The sequence below is a fragment of the Gallinula chloropus genome (assembly GCF_964237585.1).
Source record: "Gallinula chloropus genome assembly, chromosome: 2".
Lineage (NCBI taxonomy): Eukaryota > Metazoa > Chordata > Aves > Gruiformes > Rallidae > Gallinula > Gallinula chloropus.
Window position 1 is genome coordinate 140,591,804 of NC_140086.1, and position 14,091 is coordinate 140,605,894.

The 14,091-nt window shown below is 39.9% G+C and overlaps 1 protein-coding gene across 1 annotated transcript in view; it reads right to left on the reverse strand.

Moving 5' to 3' along the window:
* Positions 1 to 14,091, reverse strand: part of ADAM22 (ADAM metallopeptidase domain 22) — a gene marked incomplete at both ends in the record, with an annotated part of 128,687 nt that overhangs the window by 67,572 nt on the left and 47,024 nt on the right. The window contains one exon of the mRNA XM_084260030.1: positions 732 to 798. Within this exon, the coding sequence (XP_084116156.1) occupies positions 732 to 798 (67 nt within the window). The remainder of the gene's footprint in view (positions 1 to 731; positions 799 to 14,091) is intronic.

Here is a 14,091-nt window from a genome sequence, read left to right on the forward strand (position 1 = left end):
AAAGAGTTTTAGTTTTTGTGAGTTTTTTATAAAGCATAGACTTTGAACAAATTTGACATGATAGACAAATTTAAGGATTTTCCTTTATGCAGAGCATATTTTACATTCATGCACATTTTATGTAATCTACAGCAACTTGACATCTACAAAATATTGTCCTAACTAACAGAAGATCCTCAAGAAAGTTCTCCCAGGTTGCATGCAAATACTAAAACATTCCTGCAAAGGCAGTAGGACATTTCATAGAAGATAACTGCAGCAAACAGGATGCCAACATCATCAACAAATATCCAGAGAAAGAAGCACAAGATTTGAGATAGTGACTACGTATTTAGAAATATTATCTTCCTAGTCTCAAACTTACACAGCAGCTTATTAAAAATAACAAACTTGGGGTTTAATACAATAATGACATGCTATCTACCAAACCACAAAGATTTTCTTGAGTAGACATCAAAAATAAATTATATGTACTAGTACAGAGAACTACCGTGTATGCATTTTTCATGGATACCATTTTGATATAAATATGAATGTACTCAATTTTCCAATAAAGTTTATTGGTCTTACTTTAAAAGCTGAAAAGTTAGAAGATGTGAAACATGCTTGCCTTAGAAGAGTAAAGCAAATCACCTGAAAAATCAGGTATCTCTCAAGAAAACAGGAGACTTTGCACTAGCATCAAAAGCAAAGCAAATTTTAAAAGCAAAGCATAAAAAGGAAATTCTTACTTTAACTTCCACTGTCTTCCCACCTTGTTCGATATGCCTCTCAAGATATTCAGAAGACAGCAGGTCACTGCAAGAAGAAGAAAAAAAGAACGATAAGCCTCCTGCATGTGTTCTTGCACTCCCTCTCAGCAAGCACTGATTAAACATTTACATTTGAAAAGGGCAAAACCTGCAGGATACGTTTCCTAAAATGTTCACAAAAATCACTGAAACAACCACTTCCAATGGAGTTACACAGTGCATGGGATACATTGATTTTTAATACCAGGAGGCAGGACAAAAAAAACCTGAGGGGGGGTTTCTTCATAAGAAGGTTCAAAATGAGCCACTGGTAATTATTTTTATTCAAGGGATTGTTCTATTTGCTGCTAAAAGTAAGAAAGTTAGGTGAACTTTACTGGAAAAAAAAAGAAAAAAAGCAGAAGGCTGAGAAGCCAGAGAGAAAATAGCAGCTGCCTCTGGCACACTCCTAAGGACACAATGGCACAGTAACAAAATGACCTCATGATACCAATACAGTGAGCTCAGGGTCCACACCCAATGGGTAGGCAAAAGTCATCAGCCATGGGAGCCTATTCCAGCTGGTATAGGTATGGAAGCAGGTGGCAGGCACCATACAGTCCTTGGACCCCAGGGCAGGCCTCCATGGGTCCCCTCCCTCACACCTGGTCTACCTGGGAGCCCTGTAACTTTAACAACATCAGGGAAAAAATACTCTGGGCAACAGCAAACCCAGCCTCGAAAGTACACAAGACTTTGGAACAAACAAACAAAAAAAACCCCAATCATACCTTGAAGCAAACTTATATAAGTTAAAGGCATCCTCTATTTACTTCAACGTTAAGCCAGTCAAATCCTCTCCCCCATAAGTTATTATCTCAACAAGCAAATCACGTACATCAGAAATTTCACTGAATACTCTCAAAGATTGCAAAATTTTACTATGATTAAATCAGTATAAAGATTGAATACTGTTCCACCTAAGAGGTGATTAAACTGGAAAATAAGGCAAATCGGTAAAGAAAACATGACAAGAGGCACCACCGACTGACAGGACACGAGGCAACGAACACAGACCTTGTCAGCAGGTGAGGCAAAATTTAAGTTTCTCCTTCAAATGGCAAAACACCTAGGCTAGAGGCAAACTGACCTGCTGTGGGAGGACAAGAATAGCAGAGTGGCACCCAGGGTGGCTTTCCAGAGCTTCACTCTGGCCAAACAGGTAGAGGGGCCATGGACTCTTCTGGTCATTGTTGGTTGGCCAGAGCGAGCCCCAAGCAGAACATGGTTTGTAATATGGGTCCTTCCGTATCAGACCTACGAAGCGCCAGCTTGGTATCTGCATTAATAACACAGACACAAAAACCAGGAACCCTCTAATGAAATATGCTGGTAACACTAAGTTGAAAAGCAAGGGGAATAAAGAATCTTGAGAAAACTCCCACAGGAAAGACCTAGATGATCTTCAGGACTGGATGTTGGAAATAGGATCAAATTGAATTGTACAAACAGCAAATTTATGCACTTAAGGGCTGGAGGGAATTTATATTACATTGTTTTGGAAGACCTGTTTATACAGAAGAGACATGACTGCACTTGTTTCTGGCAAAATGATTTACCAGATCAATAGGGTGTCTTCCTGAAAAACACGGCTGTCATTCCAGCATACATCCAAGAAGATATATTTCTAGTCAAACTGAGGTAAGAATAACACCACTGTCCAAAGGAGACCTCTTTTCAAATACTGCAGACAAGCACTAGACATATTTGCTCAGTAAGTTCAATTACTTGGAAGTACAGAGAGGCTCCTGAGATAACCAGAGAATGGAAAGCTCCTGAAGTCTAGTAAAAATTGAGTTGTGAGGGGATCTGATAGCTTATACACCACAATGTAAAGGTAGCTAATTAGGGTGCAGAAGATGCTGTCATAATCTCAAATGTACAGTCAGTGAGTCAATGGAAACTGGATCTTAAAAAGAAAAGAAGACTAAGTGCAAGCAACAGAGGCAACAAAAAGAGGGATGCTAATACATTTCTGAATGGGAGCATTCATGGGACAATTGTCCAAGGAGGTGGGGTCCCCTCAGCCACAATGAGCTGTGAAGCTGGTTGCTGCTGAAAGCAGGAGGTCTCAGAGTCGCATCAGCAGCAAGCGTTGAACCTACCTTGTGTCAGCATGAGCACTCATCAAAATACTCTCGGTGTCAGAACTAACACTCATCAAAACTCTTGCTGTCAGGACTGCCACTCATCAAAGTATACTTGGGAAGGTTCAACAAACTCATAGTTTCGCTGCATTAGATAACTGAAGGCCCTGTGAAGAGGTACAATAAACCCCAAAGCTGATGCAAGGGAGGAAGAGTATTTGAGCATTTATCAATAGGGTAGGAAGAAAGAACGAAGGACTCCTTCAGCCACTACAAAACCAGTGTGACCAGCTGCCCTCAGATTTGCTCTCTAGGACATCCTTAATTCTGCTCAGGCCCATATACCTAAATTGATGCTTTCCACAGCAGGCTGCAAGTGACTCAATAATAAGAAGCACCTAAAAGAGATCCTGTTTGAGTTACTGATTATAATCCTCTAATATCTCTTACAAGTGAATATTAAATATTTCAGATACTCATCCACCTGGGGGAAGCTCAATGACGTCTATGAAGTCTGTATGCCTTTTCCAGATTTAGACATTTATACAGATGCTCTCTTAAAATGTATTTAGTTGAGTTTGCTCTAGTTAGATATACAGTTTCTCAGCATTCATTAGACTTACTTTGAAGCAAAAGGCTATACTTCCATGGATTTATTAAAGCCATCTCTACAGCTTAGGGCTCTACTTTTACTCTTAGCTATTTCTCACTTAAACTAAAATCATCCTCCTTATCTCATGGCCACAAAGGGTTTTGTGCCAAGTAAGATGCACGAGATAATAAGTAAGATATAAGATATTAAAGTAAGTGTGCGGTAAAAAGATGAAATGAAATGACAACTCGGAGTTTACAATTGTATTTTCAGGGATGACAATGAGAAGCTCAAAGTCTTATGTAGGTCTGACAAAATTACTGTTTTTTAAAAGATAGTGCTGCTAATGAGTCTATGTTCTAGAATATTATATGTTATGATTTCAGAGATGGAGAAATGTTCTGGTGTAAGATTGATCGTTCTGTCTTGTACAATGCAAGAACTAGGAGGTAACACAAGAGGCCAATAAGCTCCAAACTAGCAAAAAGAGGTCTTACCTGGCACAGGCCCTGGTTTCAATATGGAACCCTCTACCACAGGAAAGCATGGATGCTGGAGGTCTGTATTGGTTCAAGCTGGGAATGGACAACTTGATGGACATAACAGGGCTGCCAAACACACGGAAATCACACCTGACTCATAAAGTCTTAAAGAGTCCTGCAGAAGCCTCATACATGCTTATTTTGTTCCTCTCCTCTACCTCAGCATCTGCCTTAGGCAACTGGGACAGGACAGTGCCCAACACCCCTCTGACCTGACCTGGCCTCCTCTGCCTGCAGCCTGGCAGGGCCCTGTTTTTCCAGGGGTTATGTAGCATCCCCTGGAATCCAGCAACAGTGGTCAGTAGCTGCTCATCTACCACCCACCACCCCTCTGATAGAGCTACCCAGGTTGTTCAAGTTGTGGCTATGTTCAAAGCAGGCCAAGAGAACTATTCCTATACAGGTCCCTCCATTTCAGTCTCCAACTCAGTCCCTACTTTCAGGACAAAAGGACTGGAAATATCTGGGGAGCTGCTGGCATTCCCCTGCAGTCTGTCATAGGTGCTTCAGATCCTGAAATAAGCCCAGCTGGAAAGGAAATGCCATGGGCTCCATCAGCCTTCACAGCTCATGGGGATCAAGCCTAGAGATTACAAAAAAACAGGTCTGAATTATAAAGAAAGACCTTTGTAACGCCTAAGCTAACTAACATGGCAGGCAGGATATGTCCAGGGATATTTTATCAGTAGAAAAACCCATAAATGGTGCCATGTTGTGCTTTAGTAGTATTATTATGACTTACCACACAGAGAATATCATAAAAAACACAACACTTGGAGATCCAGTCATGCAATGAGTGCTGTTACAAACTAAGCTACAACCTAACAATTATACATGGTCTTGGAAACTTATGCCAAAAGATAGGCTTCTCAGGAAATCACCTCATAGGTGGAGTAATGTTTTGACTCCACGAACAGTGAGGCACCCTTACTGCATAATTTTAATAAAAGCCATTATTTTAAACCAAACAAAAATCTATAGTGAAACACTGGTGAAACAAGAAGATTATCTAAGCATCAGAAGGCACTGAGCAATCAGCATTAAAATAATACGCATTTCAACATCAATCATGCTACCCCTTCCAAGAGTGGAGATCAAATAGGAATAATTCAGCTTGCCTGCCAATCTATCCTAAAAGCCATCTTTGTCGGTTTAAGTCAATTAGGAAGAAAATCTGCATGTGAAAAAAACCCCCAACAAACCAGAATGTGAAGAAAATCTTAGAAACATGACGGATGTAGAAAATTACAGTGAAAAAAATATACACTATAAAAGACAATACTGCAGAATGAGATTTTCAGAAAATTTGCTGAGGCATTGATACAAATTCTTTGAAAAGGCATGGAAAAGCCTGCATATGTTAAGACCTAAAAATAAACCATTTCACAGGAAAGAAGCACATGTGATCTGTGCCTTTTACAGGGAAAAAGAATCCCAGTTATGCTAATAATAGCAACCCTGTGTTCAGAGATCTGTTATTTTAAAAATGTACACAAATCAAGTAGTGTAGTTTGTTTACAGCAGCATCATTTTCTGGAGCATTATCTTCAGTCACAACCGTATGAGTCCATCCCATACAGAATCAATAGCATAAGGGCCAGAACAAAAAAATCTGCAAGTTCCTTTCTGCTCTTCCATCTCTCCTTGTCACAACAATAGCACACAGGAGGAGACAGCTGGGGGAATTTTCGTAAGGCAGCCCCAACTAAGAAAATTACTCTTATCAAGATCATGCATGTATGTGCACTTTAATTCTACCTTGAAGTAACAGTAGCATTTGCAGATGAGGTTTACCAAACCAAAGCTGGGAACTCAGGAAAACAGATGAGTTTTGGAAATAGATGTGATGCCCAGCAGAAAAGAGGCTGCTCTGGGAAACATAAAGAGGGGGGAAAATGAATTGGCAAGAGAAAAGAGGACAGAACAGTCCAAGTGTTTAAAGAAACAGAAAGAAAAAACAGGAGATTATAAAGCACTTCAGCTTGAAAGAAGCAAAAAGAGGCCACTAACGATTTTTGGAAAGGAAACAGGTTTGCATTTGAATATGAAATGGATAAAAAAACTGAGAATTATCCCTGCAAATTAAATAGAAACTTCTGGTTTCAGACAAAGATGGAAAATCCTCACCATTTTCTGAACAAAAATGTAGATTTAAGAGACAGTAAAGATGAAATGCCTAAAAGTTATGGAAGAAAAAGAGCAGAAACAACAGGGACCTCTTTAGATGCCATAGGAAAAATTACAAACTTAAGAAATGTAGAAATAAAGGGAGTTTGTAAAATGCAACTTTGTTGGCATGTTAGTGTAATAAATGAGAAAAATGTCTGGCTTCATGACAACTGATATTGTCGCTGTGTCTCCTTGCACACTGTGGGAATTCTTCATCATTTCTTCAGTCTGTTCATCCTGATTTCTGTCTCCACAACTCTCCAATACATGCACTTGGAATTTCAGATTAAATATGGTGCCAGAAAAGGACATCTCTGAGATGAGACTCATTCCTGAAGAGGAAGACAAGATTTTTAGCTGAAATCAGCAGAAAGGCCTGGATGGGTCAGATGCCAGTAGGAAATTGTCAACAGGCATTCAAGAGAAAAATGACAGGTTCAGGGAAATGATGGAGACACTGATAAAAGAAAGATGCCCTATTAACTGCACAACTAATGCTAACCCACACTGCAGGAGCAAACTGTGAGAAGGGACCCTCTTGCAACATCACGTTTGAGAGGGCTGCAGTAAAATGAGCAGATACTGTTTGGGTACCAAGCACATGACAATGAGGAAACTTCCCATCAAGTGATTCTCCCACAATGGGGTACATCCTCTACCTCAACCAAGTCACATGGAAAGGTCTGAATTATAACTTAATTATATAAAGGGATTATGCCCCTCAAAAAACAGGAAAAGGGAGGGAATAAGATTCATTTTGGAGATTATTGAACAAGATGGGAATCTACCAGCATGTTGCTTTGAGAAAAGTCCTGAAAATGCTCCTTTAATTAACAGGACTAATAGATATTGAAGGAGTAACTAGGGGAGGTAATTTTTTTTCTAACAGCCCATCTTGTGCACCAGGGAAGAGAAAGCAGATAGATTATTGCATGAAACAAGGACCAAGAAAGTAGAAAACTAGGTGAAAGGGAACAGGAAGGATGTTTCAATGTGCCAGTCAGTAACAGTCCAGGGGAACACTTAGCATTACCTGGCATTACACTAGGTTGTAAAACTTTTCAGTATTAGGCATGAGATAACTAAAAAATAGAGCCAGATAAACTCAAAAAGCCACTTAGCTGGCAGATTTCTCTATCTGACTAGCTAGGACATTTTAATTCTCCTTTATCCTCATGCCTACCCAAGCACCTTCTTTCTGCTCATACATGATCTTTCCTTGTACTTCAGACAGGATTAACTGTCTCCATAGTCCATGAATTTATCTGCTTTAATAGCCACAGCTCTAAAACTTTCATCCCCTCCTTCCCCTCAAAAGAACTGCTGAATCTCTTTTTATGTGGATAGTTAATTTAATGACTGTATCTGTTAAGTTAGCCAAATGGACTAATCAATCAGAATTAGGCAGCTTCTCTTAGATACAGCAGCAGTTTTCACAGTTCCTACTTAGATGAAGGAAAAAACAACTGAGAAGAACAGAGCCATTTCTTGTCTGCACAAATCAAAGCTTCTCCCCTTTTTGAAATTTTCTTGTCATCCTTTTCTGTTATTGTTGCTCCTAATACGAAGAGGAGAATACATGAAGTTACTTATTAATGTTTCTACTCCTACTAACTACTTAAGATTTTCTTGAAAAAGAAATTGGGGACTTGGGAATGGGCTGAGTCCTCAAGGGTTTATAATACACAGATGCTGAGTCGTACTCGATCTCAGTCCTTTCCTGGAGCTTAATTTCACATTTCAGTAACTGACAATGAAAATCAAGGCAGACTTGAATCCCTGATGAAGTTTCTTCCAAACACTAACATTTGCTCATTTTTTTTTCTCCCCAGGACTTCTCTCTTAGATCCCTAACACCATCTGACTTGAAAATGCACTTAGGCCCTTTATTCCTTAACAGCTAATTTGCCTGTGGGACACAACAGTAACTGCCTGCCCCTTACTGCAGACACCAAACTGCAGAGAAGCTCTTCATCCCTGTGCAGGGCCTCCACTTCCACAGTCAAGAGATGGGAGTCTCACAGCTCTGGCTTACAGACAGCACATGTTTGATTCACTGGATTGGCTTCACAGCCTGACAGGAAAAGGTTTAGGCAGGTTGAAGACATTTTTGGTAGTTACACTAAATTCCTATTACGCACATGGTTCCTATTACTAGCGTAAAAAAAGGAGAGAGGACACAACACGAGCTGCAAGGGAAACGCATCAAGCAACAGTTTCAACACTGGGGCTGGTGAGGCCACATCCCAATACTGCCCTTGCCTTGTGCCTGTGAACTGCACCTGAGGAACACCCAGCTCTCACTGCCAGCAGGCACCAGTTTTATGGTGCTGCTGTCCGTCTGCAGTTACTGTGCCACAGGCTTTCTGGCCCAACCTTTGCAATCCACTCTGATGTCCTCTATCTAGATGAACATATGGGCGATTTTATGAGAAATGGCTGTAAATGCAGCCCATAATGATGAACAGATACAGCCTGCATTTCACAGGGGAAAAAAATGAGAGTTTATATTTAAGTTCTGCAGCTTGGAAGAGAGACACTTACAAACTAATCATCTACTGACTCATATCACCACACATTTCTTTTCACTATGTTTTAATGAAATCTGAATATAGCTCCCTACCCCAACAAAGACAAATCTAAAGGAGCTCTAAAATCACAATTTCAGATTCTATCTTTTATTGCAACTTCATCAAACTACTGTTAATATTTCTTGCATCAATATTAACATTTCTTAATATGAATATTGAAATTAGTAAATAACATCTGATGTGATATATAATGGTTTGTGAGGTTTTTTTAATCACGCATTTTAAAACATTTTGTGGTACAAGCACTGCAAAGGCAAAGTATTCAGATTCCAGTCTTCTCTTTCAGACAACAGGGAGATTTAATCTACTGCCCAACCAAGGAAGCTGCACACACACACACAGATCCTTCCCAGTATCCAAGGGGAGACATTGCTACTCAAGATGCCAAAAAGATAAACTAGAGACTTTAACAAGCATAAAGAGTAGATGGCAGCTGTTTGCAAAACCCTTCTCAGGCAGAAAGATGAAGAAGGATTTTTCTAGCTCTAGACTTCAGTTTTCATAGGCATTGTTAAAAGCAGTCTGGGTAAGGTTCACTTACTCTGCCCCTTGCCAAGTTTTCCGTACAGCACTGATGGCAATGCAGGTGTCAATAAAACCTCACTCTGATTTTGCTGATGAATAAATTTCACCAGTGTATCTTCAGGCAATTACTTATTTTCTGCACCCCCCTGCAGAAATTTCAGAAGAACCCCTATTAAAGCAAGCAGATATTTTTAGACTATGTTCGTACCACTACTACAAAGCAGTTTCCTCAATGCCATTCTGTTTGTACACTTGTTACTTCCAAGTCAGGACAAACACAGTTAATTTTAGTATTGCAGAAGATAGTAAATTAATAATATAGAAGAGGAAAGCACGTGAGAGGCATGGGCTACACATTTTCCTGTACAAACTTACTAGTGTGGTCTAATCCTAGTTTTCAGTATGCCTCTTCATACAGTTAAACTATATGGAAAAATACTTCTCAAGTAAATTCACTTGCAATTCCAAACACATTTCAACCTGAGTCTTTCTTTATATTTGTGTATTGCCCACAAACACTATATTGAAAGACAAAAAGTGCAAAATAAAATGCTTAAGTGTTATAAAGTATTAGATCTCTCAACGTGGCCCCAACATGACTTTATGCTACAAATACAAGCACATACATTTTGCACAGAATACCTGTATCATTTAGTGAATGAACGCTAATAAATATTATTGTTTGGTAGCTTCCTTCAATATTTGCCCTCAAATTTTAGTTGCTGTATACATCCTTTTGGCCTGGAGCAAATATACAAATTACTTCTGTACTCACAAGCATTTCCATGATGCCCTCTCAAAGTATTTGCAAACACAAACACTGAGCCCTCTGCATGGTGCCCCTGGGAGAGGTCGTGTTTAGCATTTTCCTCAACACTCGAAAGCTGTGAAGGATCTGGTTTGGGTGCCAGTTTGAAACTTCAAAGAGTAGAAATACCTACTGTAGAAATACAGTATCTTTCTCATCATAACACATTTCAGATGCATCCTGCCCTGCGCTGCAGCTAGGACAACACAGGAGTTCCTGGAGCTCTTCAGAGCTGACCCCAAGCGTCCTGCTCAGGCGGCACCCGAAGAACAGGGAACAGTCACTACGTAAGTGGTGAAGGCACCACTTTGGGGGATGCTTGTCCAGAGCCACACAGGAAATCCCTGTCAAAGGGACCAGGCATCACTGCTTGCTTTGCACATACACACTTCCCAACCCAGTAACAGGTAAACTGGGACTTTCCAGCAAACCACCTCACTGCCAGCACAGCCTTGCTTCACTCTCAGACTACCTTACCTTGGCAGTAAGTATCATCTGATTACACAAATAAAATAAAAAAACCCTTAAGCTGCATAAAACAGAAATACAAAGGGGCCAAATTATGCTCTGCACCAGCTTCTGCCTCTGCATCATCTCCTTCCAAATTCCTCATCGCTATACCTACCTCCTCTGTCCTCAAGTACCCTCTCCCTGGCCACATTCCTACTCCTCCTCTATTCCCAGCCCATTACCCCCTCTTCACCAACAAGCATTTCCATACCACTGCTTTCTGCTTCAGCATGATGCCAAGAAAGACCAGAAAAGGAGTCAGTATCTCTTCAAGGTCACATTTACAGTTTGGCACTAACACTGAAAACATCCATCCCAAAATGTGCACCCTTAATGTCAGCAAAGCTTCCCCCTGCTGTGCTGTCATTTCTTTCATAACCTCCTTACACTCATCAGTACCTACTGTTAAAGCTTGCATTTTATCATTAAATTTTAAATTTATTTTTCAAATTTATATTTCAATCACCAAGAACAACAGTTTGCTCCAGTATGCATTTTTATACAATTAAAGAATATTTGTTAATATAAATAGAAAAATTACGAACATGCTTGGGGTTTTTGTTAATCTAATGACTCTAACAACTGTTTGAGTACTTGAGATGCTTCAGAAATCAGATGACAAAAAAAACCCATTCCCACTACTTTTATTTTTGTTCACAAAACATGTGAACTTTAAGAAAGGCTATACCTGAAAATAGCTTTAACTCAAAAGACAGTAAATCCTAAATCTAGGAACTAATTAGTTTCTAGAAACTATTTTGATGGGGACAATCTACTAGAATTTCATGAAGACCAAAATGGGCTTGCAACTGCAAAGATACTGAAAAGAGCCTGTTACTGGTAGAGGGTCTAAGGAAAAATGAGTCATGATCTGAAAAATATCTACAATAACAGGCAAACTAAAGAGCAAGAAACTGAAATTACAGGTACCTGCTGTAGCACTGTAGTATCTCTCCTTTGATTAAAGAAGTCTACTTTCACAGCACAGAACGTTGGCTGGATTGGAAACCAAAGGTCTCACACTGCATTTGCGGTAAACCAGGGTGTCTAAAACCATGTTTCAGGCTATGAAACCACGTTTCAGACTGAAACTATGAAACTTTCTGAAACATGGTTTCAGACTAAGTATGCAAAGAAATCCAAATGCAATGCTAAGGGAGACAAAGGAAGGAGTCCCCTGAAGAGGCAGTCTGCACTACCAGGAGAGTATCACACAAGACAAACGACACAACACATTGTGGAAAAAAAAAAAACATGGCTCATCTTAAAAATGAATGAAGTGTGGGAAGACAAGAGTTCCTTAACCACTGAATCCTCAGGAACCAGATTCTGAGACAATGGAAATCACTTAACCACAGTCCAAGGAATTACCACAGCGCCCTAAACTTACAATCATCAGTTTTCATTTAGCACATACAACTGCAAGAGGAGAGCGAGCTTGAGAGAGACAAAAAAATCCATTTCTTAATGCCATTCCAAGTCAGATTTGCTCCGTTTGCCAGACAGCTCTGGCACTGCTCATGACCCAGCAGGTTACTTCGCCTCCCTCTGTGTTACCTACCAGTAAATCATCCTCTCTAAATTCAAAAGGCTCTTCAATTTGGAGAAGAAAGGATAGAGTAAGGGTGGAGGAATATGATAGAGGTTTACAGTATCATGTGCCATCGACAGAACTAACGCAACGCCGTTACTCACCTCATTGTGCATTAATAAAATAAATAAGTACTTGAAGATCTTTAACACAGATCAAAGAAAGTGGTATGTCACACCACAAATTGAGAATCTCTGCAACATGTTGCCACAGAAAGCTGTACAGGCAGACACTATCAGAAGATATCCCAGAAAGGGATTAAAATCATGGATAACTGGCTCATAAACAGATACTAAAAGTTATACGCAGGGATGTACCTTCTGGCACCCCTAATCAAGCAGCCATGGATGTTAGGGGAGAGTGAGTGGAGTGGAATGGACCCCGAAAGTGCCCCAGTCTATGTGCTCTGACACACCATCTTCCATTGCCAAGGCCAGGAAAGATGAACCACTGGCATGCTGCAGTTTCATAAATACAGTAATTTGGTATTTTAAAATTACCTTCCTATGCAAAGTAACTTGTTGAAACTCTAAGAGAAAATACATTTGTGCTTACAGGATGCAAGCTATTTTCCACATATCAGTACAGGACTGCTTTTAAATACATGGTTTATATCCACTACGTGTCACCACACCATGTAACCTACAATAGCTGTACAGAGCAAGAGCGCTTAGTAGCATCCTGCTAGCAGCATCCACTGCAGAGACCATGCCACGTCTGTAATGGAGATCCATTTCTGAAGGTGCAGCTTTGACTGTTTTTCATCTGCTGCTACACGGATAAGACTATGATTCAACTCATACTGACAATCCTGCAAAACACTTGCAGGGTTCAAATATTATCCCCCTTTTCTCATCCTAGGTACCACATGCCTCCTACTCTAACACTAGCTTCACTCTTCTATATACAAAACTCATCTTCTTCACACCTCTCAAAGACACCAAACTGTATTAAGGCCAGTTACACTGGTAACTATGGCTGGTTTTTAAGTGGTAAAAAAAGGGAACAGGATGAAATCCCTGGTATTACTAAGAGCATTCATGTATCCACCTAACTTTATACACTGATGGCTAAAATAAAGTTATAAACGAAATCTTGAGCTTTGTAGCTGGTTCACTTGCATAGTATTGGCAGTTCTCATTTGACTGATGCTCTGATGCTACCATCCATTTCTTATATACACATATATATATCCTCTACGTGCTATATAACCATATACATTTATATAGGCCATATTTTATATTCCTTGGAGACATCTGTCAGCAATACAATACACATTATGCATCAATTTGCTGGTTTGCCTTCTCTTGCTCCTTCACCACACCTTTTTCTACCCCTTTCTTCTTTTCATTCATGTGCACCCTCTCTTAAACTAGGACTAAACCACTGCCTTATTTGCAGAACTGTCTGTCTGGAGAATCCTAGCTCATAATTCTTATGATTAGAAAATAGCAGACTATGTGCTCTCTCTCAACTCAAAACACAAACCGAACTGCTTTATCCTGCTTGCTTACTAATGCGTCTAAAGTGCAAATAGGTATTTTCAGAACTTGACATTTTTATCCAGCCACGCTCAAAAACAAACCACCTGCAACTTCCCTTGCTGCCATCTAAGCACTGGTTTAAATTTCAGAAGATGCATATGCCAGGATGGAAAAACTGGCAGGGTTAAAGCAGACCCAAGTATATTGCATTCTTCCTACAGGGTCTGAAATCTGAATCACCATCCCCTTACATCTCCAGAGAGCTTGCCATGACTATTTCTCTGAAGTGGGCTCCAGAGAAAAGACTCAAAATTTTCTTTTTGTTATAATGCAAATCCTTATGACTACTTTGTCTTTTCCTGTAGACTCTCATCTTTCAGCCACGATGTACCTATAGATAG